We start from the raw sequence: 15943 nt of genomic DNA on the forward strand, positions 1-15943 counted from the left end.
CATTTGGCTGGCTGGGCACTGTGACCCTAGCCATTCAGCAGGCTGAGATCCAAGGATTGCAGTACGAGGCCAGCACAGGCAGGAAAGTCCACGAGCTGGAAGTAGAGCCATGGTTCAAGTGGTAGAGCAATAGCCTTGAGCAAAAAGCTCAGGAACAGTGCCCAGGCCCTGAGTTCAACCTCTGTCTGGCAAGAAAAAAGAAGGTGGATTTGGGTTCATAGCTCCACACACTGGCTCTGCGGTCCCAGAGAAGTGGTTTTCTAATCCTCACTGGTGAGACAACCGTCCGGGACACAGCAGCCAGCTTCCGTGCACATCCAGCCCGGCCGCCGCTGGCGGGACCCGGGGCGGCGGAGGAGGGTACCGAGGCAGCTTCCACACCAAGCCCTGCGGGGCCTGCTCTCTCAGCCAGAGGGGCTGTGCAGAGGGCTCCTTGACCTCCCCCAAAATCAACGCCATCTGAAGATGCCAGTAAAGCCAGATACCCCGGGGACGCTACAACAGTGGCCACAGTTAACTTTCTCCGTTGGAGAGCCAAAGATCCCACAGATACTGCAGTCCAGAAAGGAGAAAAGGGGGGAGGGAGGGAGCGAGGAGGGAGGGAGCGGAGGGAAGGGAGGCAGGGAGGGAAGAGGGAGAGAGGGAGAACTCACTCTCTGGAGAATGAGGGTGTAACCCCCCCCCCCCCCCCCCCCCGCTGGCCGGGGCCCACGCCTCTCCTCAGATGTGTGAGGTTTTCGGAGAAGGTACCTCTTGGTGGCTTCTCCGAATGGAGGGGTCAGAGCCTGGGGTGCACGGGGCGGCAGCCTGCAGGTCACCCCAAACCCTCAGGACGAGAGCACAGACAGGCCACAAGGCTCAGGGAAACCCAATTGCATTTATTTTCTTGTACAGAATTGGAAAAGTCACACCCGCCCCAGACGCCAGGCAACAAGGCTGCCCTGCCCTGGGCAGGCCCAGCACTCGGGATTTCAAGTAAACACACCTGTGACTGCCCAGTGTAGAAGCAGGTTTTCTGGAAAGTTCTATCCCATAAGTAATGTCACCTGAGGGAGACTGTCGACCACCCGTTCTTGGGTTTCTCCTGAAAGTGCTAGGTGTGCCGGAGGCTGGCTGCGTCTCCCCTCGGAGCCACCGTCTGCCGACAGCCAGCTTTCCACACACGGGCGCGGGAGCTCCGACTGCTCCATGCGCGGTAAAGCCAATGGCCCCGGTGCTAGCCAGGCCACGCACAACCTCCAATTTAACAGACTTGCAAATGGGTTTTGACCATTTATTTGCTTCCAGAAAATGGCTTCTATCAAAGGAAACAAAAAGCCTTAAAAAAAAAATCTCTGACACTAGTATTTTTTTTCAATTTCACCTTCTCAGTAAGCTTTTTCTATGGCGAAAGTTTTCTGGTGTGAGAATGTGAAGTTTATGGATTGGTTTATTAGGACTAGGAGAAAAAGACTCCATATCCTACGGCTGTCCCGTAATAAGAAACGAGCATGAATAGCACCTTGGCAGGACTCGTGCAGGTGGCCAGCACTTAGAGCAGCCGCCAACGCCGCTCCTGAGCCTGGGGTGTGCTCAGCGGTGGGCTCGCGCTCAAGCCCAGCGTTGCACACACAAACGTGGCTCTTTACCATGCTTTAGCTCACACGTTCTTTTAACAAAGCCATATTTTATGGCTTTAAAAACAACAAAAATTATATCTGGCTTTTATCTATTAGTAAACAGTCAGGTCCACAATTTGTTCTGCAAAAATATTTATCATATCCACTAATAAATGTTCCAACTAATTCACTAAAAAATTATTCTAGTATCTTTCTAATGCCACAAGCTTATTAAAAAAGTACTTCTAAAACGTGGTGATATAAGTCATCAATGATTTTAACTAAAAAAAAAAAGAAAGGCGTCTTTCTTATACATTTGATAACCTGAAAATGAGCCTATAAAAATATTTTTTAAAAAAATACAGTAACACTGCTGAGTTTGGTTAGGTCCCTTGGCTTCCCTCTCTCCTTAGAACGAGTGTACACGCATTTGCAATTTCTGCTAAGGAAAGAAACTGAAAGAACAAGTGCTCCCTTTCATCGGAGCAGCCGCGTGAACGCCCACGGGTGCTTCGAGAGAGTCAGAGGGGTTTGGGGACACTGGGGGGTCCTCAGGAAAAGGTGGGTCCCTCGCCCCCCCCGCCCCCCCCCGCCCCCCCGCCCCCCCCCCCGCCCGAGGCCGTGGACGCGGGCCGTGTGCTCTCATGCCCACCTCCGCTGCATCTTGCTTTTGGGGCTCTGCCTGTCCCCTTCCCTGTCACTACCCCTCTCCCAGTCTCTGCTCAGCTTTCCTTCGCCACCTCTGACCTACATTTGCCACTGTCCGAACCACTCCAAACGCCCGCCGCCGTTAGTCCAGGTGGGGCGGGGGCCGGGCGTGGCTGCCCAGGCTTCTCAGAGGCCCGGGTCCCTAAGGCCCTCCCGACACAGATCCCACTCGCAGAGCACAGGACCCGCCACTCCCGACACAGATCCCACTCGCAGAGCACAGGACCCGCCACTCCCGACACAGATCCCACTCGCAGAGCACAGGACCCGCCACTCCCGACACAGATCCCACTCGCAGAGCACAGGACCCGCCACTCCCGACACAGATCCCACTCGCAGAGCACAGGACCCGCCACTGGGCGCCCAAGGGGCGGATGCCACCGCAGGCGGCAGGCAGTGCCAGGCACCCTCCGCCCAGGACGCCCGTGTCAGCGCGGGAAGGCTCTGCCGGCACGTGCCTGCGCACACTCGCACACACTTGCACATGCGCCGTGCTGCCGGGCCAGGTAAAATGCCTGCCCACGGACAGTGTGAGCACGGGGAGCCACCACAGCTTCAGGGGTGAACCGTCATCGGCCGGCCGTATGCCAGGCGCCCACTGGGGCTCGGCATGGCCCTGGCCTATCTGGAAGTTTCCAAGACAGAATTACAGGTGGTGCTGATGTGTAGAACCCTTGCGGCAGCCCTTTGTCTTCCAATACAGAATTAGAGTTCTTACAGAAGTGTCATCAAATGCTAAGCCATGCGTGGAAGGGAGGGAAATCCAAGTTGCAGTTTATAGAGGAGGTCGGGCTGCTGGGAGCCCCCGGTGGCCCGGTGCGCCGGGGGCTGGGCAGGAGGGGCGCGGCGCGGCCACGGTGGGCGGTGGCACGCAGGCTGTGGCACACGGAAGTACGGCAGAGCCAGCGCGTGCTCCAGGCAGGCTCCGCGTGGCAGGGTTTCCCTGCGGGGCCGTGATTTGTGAGGCTGGCGCTGGACAGCGTGGTTCAGGGAAGCACGCGCTCTCCTGTCGCCATGGCTCTGGGAGCCGTCGGTGAAGTCCGGTCTGGGCATGCCGTCTGCACCGAGCCGTAGGCCCAACTCACTGCCTGCGGTCAACTCTTACGGTCTGCAATCCATCGTAATGGGCGCGTGGCCCTCTGCTGCCCCACGCGAGGCTGGGCTGGAGAAGGCCCGGGCCTTGTCCAGGGGCTGCAGGCCTGACCTATGCTTCAGTGAAGAGGGGGTCGGCTGGACCTAGACCCCGGGAGCCCGGCCCTGGGGAACAGGGCGGCGGTGGCGCCGCAGACCAGCTCTGCTCCCCAAAGGGCCGGGCCAGCCCCTGGCCCACAGGGGCTCACAGCCAGGTCAGAAAGGGCTCACTCTTGCTCAGGGCGGACTCCACGTCGGTGAAGAGAGGAAGCAGGTCTTCGGATTCCAAAGTCCCCAGGTCCACATTGGTCCCCGGCAGGCAGTCAAGGAAGTCGGGGAAGCGGCTCTGCTGGGGCGTGGCGCTCATGGGCACCTGGCCTGCGCCCTCCCCTGGAACAGAGCAGGAGAGCCTCAGTCCCTGCCAGGGCCCCGGGAGCCCAGGCCCCCGTCCACGACTGTCGGGGTCAGTCGGGTCCTGAGCACAGCATGGAGAAGGGAGCCAAGACCACCAGGCTGGCTGTCTGGGAGGCAGAGGCCAGGGCCTGCAGCTTGAGGCCCAGACACAGAAGTGAAAGACTTCAACTCAGGGCTGGGAAGGTGGCTCAGTGTAGAGCGCTTGCCTTGCATGCCTGAGGCCCTGGGTTCGATTCCTCAGCACCACATAAGCAAAAAGAAAAAACCTGGAAGTGGCGCTGTGGCTCAAGTGGTAGAGCGCTAGCCTTGAGCTGAAGAGCTGAGGGACAGCGCCCAGGCCCAGAGTTCAGGCCCCACGACCAACCAAAAAAAAAAAAAAAAAAGACTTCAACTCAACCCATGGCAGGTGTGGCGGTTCCTGTTCCTCCTCCTCCCCCTCCTCCTCTTCCTCCTCCCTCCTCTTCCTCCTCTTCCTCCTCTTCCTCCTCCCTCCTCTTCTTCCTCCCTCCTCTTCCTCCTCGTCCCCCCTCCTCTTCCTCCTCTTCCTCCTCCCTCCTCTTCTTCCTCTCTCCTCTTCCTCCTCCTCCCTCCTCCTCCCTCCTCTTCTTCCTCCCTCCTCTTCCTCCTCCCTCCTCCTCCTCCCTCCTCTTCCTCCTCTTCCTCCTCCCTCCTCTTCTTCCTCCCCTCTCCTCCTCCTCCTCCTCTTCCTCCTCCCTCCTCTTCCTCCTCTTCCCTCCTCTTCCTCCTCCCTCCTCTTCCTCCTCCCTCCTCTTCCTCCTCTCTCCTCCTCCTCCCTCCTCTTCCTCCTCTTCCTCCTCTCTCCTCCTCCTCCCTCCTCTTCCTCCTCTCTCCTCCTCCTCCCTCCTCTCTCCTCCTCCCTCCTCTTCCTCCTCCCTCCTCTTCCTCCTCCTCCCTCCTCCTCTTCCCTCCCCTTCCTCTTCCTTCTTTCTCCTCCCGCCTCCTGCACTGAGCAAGCGCTCAAACCTATCCCTATAAAGAGGGTGTTTGCAGGAGCTCTGAGGAGTGCCCCTGTGGGTTAGAGTGGGGTGAGCCCGGGCACTGTGCGGAGGAGGGCAGGTCGCGGGCGCAGGCCTCACCTGTGTCCATCTCGTCCACGTTGCTCAGGAAGTCCTCGGGCGTGGTGGGCAAGCTGTAGCACCCCAGCCCCAGGCCGCTGTCGGTGCTCTGCTCCCGGGAGTGGTAGGGCCCGCTGCGGGAGAAGGGCAAGACGTCCATCCGTCAGTCATTACCAAAGTCACATGTCCAGGCGGGGAAGCCAGGAGACCTCTTCCTCCCTTTCAATTTGAAACACACACCCTTGTCCCATGGCCACTGACAGAACCGCCACTCCCAGCAGTGGGCACTGATCTCCTGTCCATCACAAATAACCTCTACACCAGAGCCTGCAGGGCAGGCCGCCATCTTCGGGTTTTGCTTTTTAACTTTTTAAGTAAAAAACAAAAGAACAGAAAATAACGCTGAGTCTCTATGGACACACAGGATGGGGAGTAAGAGGGCCTGCAGTCAGGCACAGGGCGGCAGGCTGGCAGCCGGCGTCTGGGAGGCTCGGGCAGGAGGCCTGGAAGCCTGAGGCCTCCCACAGAGCGCCCCGCCATGCCCGACCTCCTGACATCTGAATCTAAGGATGCTTTTAAAGGATAGATTAGTACCTCTGCTTTTCTGTTTTTCCTTCTGCCAATTCCCCCAACTTTCTCTCTGACTTTTCCCCTCGTCTCAAATCCCTCCCTTCTCCCAGTGTCACAAAGACAGTCGCAGTCTAACTGCAGAATGTGGAGAGCAGAAGGCGAGCTCCGGCCAGACGCCGGCTTACCTGCTGAGGAAAGGGTCAGCGTTGCTACTGCTGATGGACCTCAGGTCTGCGGTCATGGCGGGCGGGTTGACGGCCTGCGCAGCCACCATGGGCTCAGCCTCCACCGGGAGCTGTCTGCAGAGGGCTGCTTCCTGCCCAGGAAGAGGAAGAGTCAGCGTCACCATCCGGCCTGGCACACAGCCCTCTGCCAGAGAGCCTTCCGGGATACGAGGCACTTCCTATTTATTTCCAGGAAGCCACTGCGGTGGTCGATGCTCGAGGAAGCCCCGGGCACTGCCTACCCCACAGGGCGAGCGCCGGGCCAAGGCACAGGCCCAGCGCTGTCCCACCTCGTACAATGCCTGCGCCGCTCAGATCCAAGGCCCCTCCTGCCCAGGTTCTCAGCCCCCATCCAAAGCCAGCCAAGCCAGCCCGACTCCCCTGGACCAGCAGGGATACCCTGGCCCGTGCACTCAGACACCACTGGATCTGTGGCCGGCAGCCTTTAGGGTCCACGTTACATCTGGTGTGCGCCCCATAACACAGGTAGAACACACACGCCAGACGTTCGTCTTCAAAAGCCTCATCCATTGTTCTTCATGACCACATCGCTGACCTTGTGCTCCCTGGCTCCCCACAAAAGCCCGCAGAGGGGTGGGAGCGTGGCAGCACTCGATTTACAGCACACACCAGTCCTCCAGTCACCCCAAAACACAAGGCCGTGTCCACCAGTCACTCCAAACACAAGGCCGTGTCCACCAGTCACCCCAAACACCACACAAGGCCGTGTCCGCCAGTCACCCCAAACACCACACAAGGCCGTGTCCGCCAGTCACCCCAAAACACAAGGCCGTGTCCACCAGTCACCCCAAACCCCACACAAGGCCATGTCCACCAGTCACCCCAAAACACAAGGCTGTGTCTACCAGTCACCCCAAAACACAAGGCCGTGTCCGCCAGTCACCCCAAAACACAAGGCCGTGTCCACCAGTCACCCCAAACACCACACAAGGCCGTGTCCACCAGTCACCCCAAACACCACACAAGGCCGTGTCCACCAGTCACCCCAAACACCACACAAGTTCATTCCTGCCAGTTACCCCAAAACACAAGGCTGTGTCTGCCAGTCACCCCAAAACACAAGGCCGTGTCCACCAGTCACCCCAAAACACAAGGCCATGTCCGCCAGTCACCCCAAAACACCACACAAGTTCATGTCCACCAGTCACCCCAAACACCACACAAGGGAAACACGTTCCTGGCCGTGGAGCCACGAGGGACACGAACAGGCCATCGTCTCCGCCTGCGCCACCTCCCTCCAAACGTTTGTCAGGACAGAAACCCGCCGCGGGCGTGCCTCTGTGGGCTCGGGACGGCACGGGGCGCCAGCTGGCCCGCCGTCCCAGGCGCGAGGGGCGGGTGAGGGAGGGAGGGAGGGCGCGGGCTGCCAGGACGGCCGGCCCTGCCGTCTGGCCACGGAGGCCAGGCTCGGTCAGCGCGCTTGTCTGCTCTGCGTTCTCCAAGCCCCCAGCCTTCATTAAGGATGGAGCAAACGTGGGTCTCCAGACCCCGGGGGAGGCCTGGGAGGAGCCAAGCCCTCGTCGTGGTCACCAGCCGCAAGTCCATGAGGCGGCATCTTCCTGGCCCCGGTCCCCCCACGCCCCCCTCCCCAGCAGCTTTCTGCTTCCGTGAACCAACACACGCGTCCTCCAGACCAGTCCACAGACCTCGCCTCCCGGACACCAGCAGCAGAAATAACACCAGCCACGCCACCCCCCCAAACCGCACACACACATGTGTGCACGCTGCAACGCACACGCCCTCCTGTGCACACACACGTGTGCGCTCGGACACACACATATACTCATGAGTGCATTGCGTACAGATGTACGCACGCACAATCTGTACAAGCCACTGTGCACACACACGCACACACACGCAGCGGCTCCCTTGGGCAGACGCGGAGACCCTATGTGCATGTGCACACATACTTGTGCAAGCCACTGTGCACACACGCCGCATACACACAAGCCGCAGTAGACTTGGACAGCCTTTTCTATGCACATGCATGTGTGTACACACTTGTGCAGGCCACTATGTGAACACACAGGCTGCACACGCACACAAAGCAGCACAGTCTTGGGTGGACACAGATAGCCTTCCCCTCTTCTCTGCAGTGTGGGGCCTGGGACCACACTGCACACGTGCACACGCACACACACGCACACACACACCAGCGCAGTAGACGTGGACAGCCTTTTCCCCGCTCTGTGGTGTGGGACTGGGACCACGCTGCGCACACACGCACACACACACACACACACACATGCACTCACGCACGCACATGCACAGGCACACCAGCATAGCCCTGAGTGGATGTGGACAGCCTTGTCCCTGCTCTGTGGTGGACTGGGGCCATGCTGCACAAGACACCCTATCCCACAGCCTCCAGGATGGCCCAGAGGTGAACTCTTGTCATTTCTGTCCTACAAACCATCCACAGTACCTACGTGTGCCCCATGCCCCCTGCAGGAAGCAGGGGTGGGAGGAGGAGAAATACAGGGGCCACACACACTCACCAATGTTCACTGAGATACAAAACCAAACAAACCTCAATGCCACCGTAACCCTGCCTACAATGCACGCCACTCACAAGATAGAGACGTTAGTCCAGGTGGAAATGCTATCCAAAACAGACAACAATAACACAACTGCTTCCTGCCAAGAAACATGATCATGGCATCTAAAAGCAGCACGGACAACTGTTACCCTTAAATAACTGCGCAGGCCCGAGCCTAGGCTCCGGGGGAAGGCCCAGCTGTGCCCACCTGGGCAGGCCAGCTCAAGACAACGGACAAGAACCACTCAGGCCTCCTCCTTTTACTTCCAGAGACGGTCTCTAAGATGCGACTGCTGTTCACCAGGCACCTTTCTTCCTGTGCTGGGGATGGAGCCCGGGGCCTGCGAGGAGCTGTGCCCCCCCCCCCCCCTCACACTCAGCCTCTGCATCCGACGCCTAGCAGTCCTCTCCTGAGAAAGCCACGTGGGAACCGTTAACAGTCCACACATCTGGCTTTACAAGGCTAAGTCGAAACAACGATAGAACAAACCAAAACCTTTCTCCCCAAAATGTAGCTGGAGAAGGTGCAGACCTGCAAGCATGCGTGCGACAGGGAAGGGAGGGTGCTCCCCTCCGCAGACCCAGCCACCAGTGAGGCGCGGCGCTGGCTCCAGTTCTCAGTTCTGCCTTGGCTCCAGGCTGCTGAGATGGAAGGTGTGCACCACCAGGCTCCTCTCATTCGCTCCCGGAATGAGCCCCTGGGCAGCGTCTGTCTGCCTAGTGAACGGTCCAGCCAGGTGTGGCAAAGTACGCCTGTAATCCCAGGACTTGGGAGATGAGGCAGGAGGACCAGACCAGCCCGGCTACACGGCAAGACTCTACTTTATCTGTCTGCTTACCTTGTTTATTATTTTACCCAAGAATGCCCAACGGCGCAGTGCAGGACTGCGCCTTATCCAAGTCCCTTCCTCCCTCACCCCCTCCACATTCCCTTTTCTGTCATCTACACTGGAGCAGAGGAGGTGGCTGACACCATCTCTGTGAGAGACTCCGCCATCTTCCCCCCTAGGACGGGGTGGGGGTGGACATGGCTCCTGGGCGGTGTGCGGGGCTAGGCCTCACTGCGACTCTCTGCCCACACCCTCTCCCCAGACACACGGGGCCCCAGTGGTCTGTTCACCTCAGGCCTCCATGGCGGGCCTCCACCCAACACACTCCCACAGTCAACCGGCAGGGAGGAAGGGCTGTCCAGCTGAGCCCTCTCCTGATCCCTGGCTCTCGAAGTTGTTCGGTATAACCAACGCCACTACGTCTGGGGTCATTTGTGGCCACACAGCGTGGAACCTGCTCTTTCTCCCCACTCTCTCCTGCCTGGGCTTGGACGCGCGCACACATTGTAGTACACTGACACACTGTGACACCCACTCGTGGATGGAGCCGCATAGCTGATGTGCACACAGCCTCTTGCACTAGGTGAGGCTCTCAGGGAGGCCGAGGGCCCCATAGGGCCTGCTGCCCAGCCAAGCCGTCCGCCCAGCAGTGACTGCTGCCCGCTGTACCTGCCGCATGAGCTCCTCCTGCCGCATCCGAATCCTCTCCCTCTCCATCTGGATCCTCTGGAGCCGCAGCTTTTGCTGCTGCTGCTGCTGGGTGGTCAGCGCAGGGGGCACGGGCACCAGCCCCGCGGAGGGGTTCTGCTGGCCCAGGGCACCGGGCGCCATCGGCGGCTGGTGTTGGGAGGTCATCACTAGAGAGAGAAGAGGAGATCAGTGCCCGGGCTCCAGGTTATCATCAGTGAGAGGTCGTGATGTCCCCTTAGCCCACGATGAGGTCACGGATGAAGTCAGCTTCTTGCTTCCCATCTGACCACAGAAGGGCATTCCTGGCTCAGCTAATGCTGGGCTTTTGCGCTCCATTAAAAATCTCAGTGGTGGTGCGCACTTCAAGTCAGAGAAGCCCTCAGGCACGCGGTCACCCCTCTGGAGGATTTCTTCCGGGGAACTGGGTGAGGCAGGCAGGCCCCTGATTACCATGCAGTGGGTATGCAGGAGCTCTAGGACAGACAGGCGAGTGGACAACACTGTGCAAAACACATACAGAAACACTTCCTGAGTGCTTTATTTAAAAGGATCCCGGAAGAGGCTGAGCCAGACTCACAAATGAATGCCTAACAGAAAAGGTTTGGTTTTTTCCCAAGGGAAAGACAGATGAAAAAAATGATACAAAGCCAGGCACCGGTGGCTCACGCTTGTCATCCTAACTACTCAGGCAGCTGAGATCTGAGGATAAGGGTTCAAAGACTGCCCGGGCAGGAGAGTCCATGAGACTCTTATCTCTGATAAACCACCAAGGAAAGGCAGAAGTGGAGCTGTGGCTCAAGTGGTAGAGCGCTAGCCTTGACCACGAAAGCTCAAGAGACAGTGCTCGGGCCCTGAATTCAAGCCCTTGAACTGGTGCACATGTGCACGCGTGTGCATGCACACACACACACACACACACACACACACACACACACACAATGTTAAACCCATCTGTGATTGGACAGAGGAATTACAAGTTGGTTTGTTTTTTTTTTTTTGGGGGGGGGGGGGTCTGGTCGTGGGGTCTGAACTCTGGGCCTGGGCACTGTTCCTCAGCTCTTCAGCTCAAGGCTAGCGCTCTACCACTTGAGCCACAGCGCCACCTCCGGCTTTTTTCTTTTTGCTTATGTGGTGCTGAGGAATGGAACCCAGGGCCTCAGGCATGCAAGGCGAGTGCTCTGCCACTGAGCCACCTTCCCAGCCCGAATTACAAGTATTTTAAACACTGAAGACGGGGGAAAAAGAAAGAGCAGCCCCAACTGGTGCTACGGTAGCTCGCCCAGCTTGGGAGAGCAACTTGAAGCCAGGGGCAGGAGGCCAGCTCTGCGCACACCTGCTCCCTCAGAGAAGAGTTCACACAACCCACCTCAGGCTACAAGAAAGAGCACAGTGGTAGTTCCCAGCACTAAACGGGATCTTACGTTTTCTGACATAACCACTGCAGGCACAGAAGATGGCCAGTGTTTTTATTACCTAAAATCTTCAGGTCAGAAAGGAGGCTGGGGAGCTGGGAAGGTGGCTCAGTGGTAGAGCACGTGCCTTGCATGCCTGAGGCCCTGGGTTCAATTCCTCAGCACCACATAAGCTGTGGCTCAAGTGGTAGAGCGCTAGCCTTGAGCTGAAGAGCTGAGGGACAGCGCCCAGGCCCAGAGTTCAAGCCCCATGACCGACCAAAAAAAAAAGAAAGAAAGAAAGGAGGCTGGAAAAGCACTGGGTGATAATCCTGGTTTTTATTTTTGATTGCTTATTTTCCTTTCCTGGGGCTTGAACTCGAGGTCCTGGGTGCTGACCTGACATTTTATTTGTTTAGTATGCATGCATGCATGCATGTATTGCTCAAAGCCAGTGCTCTATACTTGAGCTGCTCGGCTGTCACTGAGCCCTGCCTGTGTCGACACGGGACAGAAGAAAAGCCGCAGACCCCTCCACTCCCTCTTCTCCTCTCCCCGCTCTCTAACCCTCCTGTCTTGTCTGCCTCTCAGCTCAGCCAACAGCAACCCAATTGTTTCTCTTATTTCCCAGAAACTGTATTAGCCTTCCAACAAGGTCAGAGGAAAAGTAAAAGCAGCTTTTCACTTGAGGGCACATTTGCTTCCAAAAATCTGTAAAGTATTAAACCAAGAAGTGGCCAGGCCCCAACTCCACACCGATGCCCTTGTTCCATTCAGGGTAAGGGGCCTCTGGACCAGGGTCAGTCATGAGGCCCTGGCTCCAGGCTCTGGGCTAAGCCACAGTTGGCCTCGCCTTCCTGGCTAGTCTGCTTCAGTTACAACCGCTTCCACATGCCCCAAGGTGTGGTGTAGCCTGGGCGCTCGGGTGCCCCGAGCCCACCAGCTGTAGGCAGGTCCAGGGTGTGGGGCTGGGTGCCCTGCCCCGCTGGCTTGGGGCTTGTGACAGGACCTGCATTCATTTCCAGGACACCCTGAGCACCGGGAAATGACTTGGCACGTCAGAAATGTGAGCATCTGGAGAACTCTGCTGAGGACGAAAACCCCACATTGCTGGGCTGCAGGCACACCCCACCCACAGCCCATGGACACAGGAGACTCAGACATTCCCGCTGTCTGGGCTGAGGCGGCCAGAAGCTGCAATCCTACCTACTCAGGAAGCAGAGATCTGAGGATCACAGCTCAAAGCCAGCCCAGGGAGGGAAAGTCTCTGAGACTTACCGCCGATTAAAGGGACGAAAGTGGAGCTGTGGCTCAAATCATAGAGCACCAGCCTTGCAAAAAACAGGTCAAACCCCAGTACACACACATACACACGGAGCCAGAGAAATCTGGGGTGGGGGACCTCACGCCCCTCTGGCTTCGAGTTCTCCAGACCCCTGTGCTGTAACAGAGCCTCCCTTTCCTGCAGACAGCAGCCCAGTGTGGGCCTCCAGGGATTCATCAGCCTGGCAGGACGCCCCAACTTGGGGTAGCAGACACTGGTGTTGGGCTGTGGTTCTAGAATCGCCTGCCGCAGGCAGTGTGGAATTTAACCCCTCGCCAGCAGTCCCGGCCAGCCTATCTCCAGACAATAGGTACACTTTTGTCCCGGCAGGAAATGGAAACTCTGATTCATGCGTTTATTTTCACTAGCTGGAGAAGGTTTGTGGAGCTTTTTTATTGGTCGGCTCTGCAGGGAAGATGAGGCGCAGCTGGGCTGGGCAGGCAGAGGAGAATGCCGGCCCGGGCGCAGCGCTGGCCTGCGTCTGCCCCAGGCTGGGCACCTCAGTAAACATACAGGAGACAGCCCTGAGGCCCAGACACAGACCAGCAACACACATGGAAAACTACTGGCCAGCTCTGAGGACTCGTAGAAACGTGAGCTAGAGGAGCCCTGTTCCCAGCCAGGCCATGTGCAGAACCAAAAACAACAATCCTAAACAGGAAATGGACCCAGGCGGCAGGGCTGGGCGATCTGGTCTTCAGAAAAGTCCTATGACAAAGCAGCAAAGGCACCCAGAGGCCTCCAGACAGCACACTGGGCACCGGGGGCCACCATGCTGGGGACCCCCACCCCATGGGGAGAGAACCCTACTGAATGCAGGCATCGCGGCCTCAGACAAGAGCGGGCCAGGGAGAGTGTCTGTCTTGATATTTGAAATAGGAGGCGGTCTGAAGCAGCTATGGGAATGTCTTGTGAGCCAGGCCGTAACCAGCCACTCTCACACTTCCTCCTTCCTCCTTCCTTTTCCTCCTTCAACCTCACTTCTTTCCAGCTCTGCAGACATTTAAGCCTTGGCAAAGTACAAAACTCACTCTTCACTGGTATCTGAGAAATATAAACTGAAAAGGAAAAGGACAAAAAATAATAAGGAACAAAATGCAGAACACATACTGGAAGCAAAATAATTTCCAATGAAACTTCCTTTTAAGGCTTAGTGAAAACATGTGGAAACAGACAGAGGGGGCTGGTGGGAAAGGGAGGGCCTGATTAAAAATACACTTCCCATGCCAGGTGCCAGTGGCTCACGCCTGTCATCCCAGCTACACAGGAGGCTGAGATCTGAGGATCAAGACTCAGAGGCAGCCCAGGCAGAAATGTCCACAAGACTCCATTTCCAATCAACCAGTCAAACAGCAAGCTGGAGGCATGGCTCAGATGGTAGAGCACCAGCTCTCTCTCCTTTTTCTGTATAGCATTATCTTTATCTACAGTGAGTAAAATAACAATGATATGTTTGGTTTTGGTGTTTGGGGACAGCGGCCTAGGCTGGCCTTGAACTCACAAGCCTCCTGCCTCAGCCCCCTGGTGGCAGGCATGCAGCACACCATACAGGAGAGAAGAGGCCGTCCAGACCCAGTGCCGGCTCGCTGCTCACACTGCGTTTAGACTCATCTTCTGGGTTTGCGTCCGGCTCGCTGCTCACACTGCGCTTAGACTCATTTTCTGCGTTTGCACTCCGGCTCGCTGCTCACACTGCGTTTAGACTCATTTTCTGGGTTTGCGTCCGGCTCGCTGCTCACACTGCGTTTAGACTCATTTTCTGGGTTTGCGTCCGGCTCGCTGCTCACACTGCGTTTAGACTCATTTTCTGGGTTTGCGTCCGGCTCGCTGCTCACACTGCGTTTAGACTCATTTCCCTGCCTTGCTCCCAGCCTCCTGGCCTCCTGTGCGGGTGTGGGCCGGTGTCGTCGTCGTGGACAGTGGTTCAGAGTGAGGCCTGGGGAGCAGCTGTCCTGGCCACAGCAGCTGCACAGCCCCCGGGGAGTAAATGTAGACTCCAGAAGGGAAGAAGGAATTGGTCAGCTGACGCGGGCAGGGCACACAGGGGCACAGGGGCAGGAGTGACTGCCCCGCCCACCCCACCCCTCCACTTTGAGCTGTGAACAGGGCCAGGTGCTAGGCAGGGCCGCCCCTGGCCAGCATGACCAGAGAGGGGCTCACAGTGACACATTCTCGCCACAACTCCCCTCAGAGCCCAAGACCGGCCTCCTTTACAGATAAAGGGGCACAACCAACCGGGAGCTGGTCTCCCCTGCCCTCCTGAGGGCAGGGCAGGGCTCTGCTCAGGGGCAGGAGGGCAGGGGCTTGCTTCTGTGAAGGTGTTCAGGGAGTTGGCTCTGTCCCGCAGGCAGAGTGGAGACAGGTGCGTTATGACCCAGGAACCCTCCACAGACCACCAGTAGCTGACTGATGGAGGTGCAGAACTCTGTGAGCCGTGGGGACACCATTCTCTAGGCCCCAAGGGGCACAGACCATGGCAACCCTGAGCCATCTTACTTGCTTTCGATAAAGTATTTTTAAGTGGCTTTAACTCCTAGAGGGAAAGGAGAAAATGTAGCAAACCCAGTTCAGGCAGGATTTTCCATCTTGTCTGAACATCACGCCACACATGTTTATAATTTAGGTACAGACACTCTGGGCTGTGAGTGTGTGTGTGCATACATGTGCGGGAGTGTGCACAGGTGTACATATGAGTGTGTGGACATGTGTGTGCATGTGCATTTAAAATACTAGCTGCAAAAAAGGTAAAAACACTACGGGCTGCACTCTGCTGGAGTCCTGAGGGCTGGCAAGGACCGGCAGTCTGGTGAAGTCGTTCGGTCTGGAGAACTCAGGCCAAGAAAGAGCTGCACCGGTGTGTGCCAGGGCCGGGCGCCCATGCCAGAGAGCAAGGTCAACAACAAACAACTGCTGTCTCTTTCTCCAGGGCAGCAAGGTGTCTGAGGAGGCTGTGTGGTCTCCACCTAGAGCACGGCGCCTGGGCGGGCTGCACTCACGCCTGGGGGGGCTGGCGAGGGACAACAGAACAAGGACCGAGGTGGTAAACTGGGTCACAGCTGTGGGCACCCGACCAGCCACACTGGGGAACACCCAAACCCCTGCTCTGTCAGTGCCCTCCACATTGAGGGTGAGGAGCTTAAATATCTAGCCAAGAAAGGGCGAGCCCCAGGGAAACCCAGTTCTGATTCTGTGGACCATTATCCAAAATGGTCTCCCTTTCCAGAAAAGTCTGTAACATTCTAGCTCCAAGATAACCAGCAAAGAAGCCAGGCTGAAGGCATGACTCAAGTGGTAGAGAGTCAACCCCTGATCAAGAAAGGTGAGAGGCCCTGACTTCAAGCCACTGGATGAAGCGCACACACGTGCATGTGTGTGCACATCCATGCATACAAACATGCATGCACACCTGTATGTGCACGTGCGTGCA

General features: G+C 57.5%; 1 protein-coding gene across 2 annotated transcripts in view; it reads right to left on the reverse strand.

Annotated features, from left to right (window-relative positions):
* Positions 1–15943, reverse strand: part of Wwtr1 (WW domain containing transcription regulator 1) — a 73456-nt gene that overhangs the window by 12677 nt on the left and 44836 nt on the right. Inside the window, exons 3-7 of one of the 2 annotated variants that reach the window (XM_042665647.1) lie at positions 9781–9968; positions 5683–5813; positions 4949–5061; positions 3637–3827; positions 3596–3598 (exon numbers count right to left, since the gene is read on the reverse strand). In XM_042665647.1, coding sequence (XP_042521581.1) covers positions 3643–3827; positions 4949–5061; positions 5683–5813; positions 9781–9968 — 617 coding nt within the window. In that variant the 3' untranslated portion in view covers positions 3596–3598; positions 3637–3642. Of the gene's footprint in view, positions 1–318; positions 333–3595; positions 3599–3636; positions 3828–4948; positions 5062–5682; positions 5814–9780; positions 9969–15943 lie in introns of those variants that run through there. The other variant, XM_042665646.1, reaches the window with a different exon arrangement.

Source organism: Dipodomys spectabilis, unplaced genomic scaffold (genome assembly GCF_019054845.1).
Source record: "Dipodomys spectabilis isolate Male_0828 unplaced genomic scaffold, ASM1905484v1 ptg000340l, whole genome shotgun sequence".
NCBI lineage: Eukaryota > Metazoa > Chordata > Mammalia > Rodentia > Heteromyidae > Dipodomys > Dipodomys spectabilis.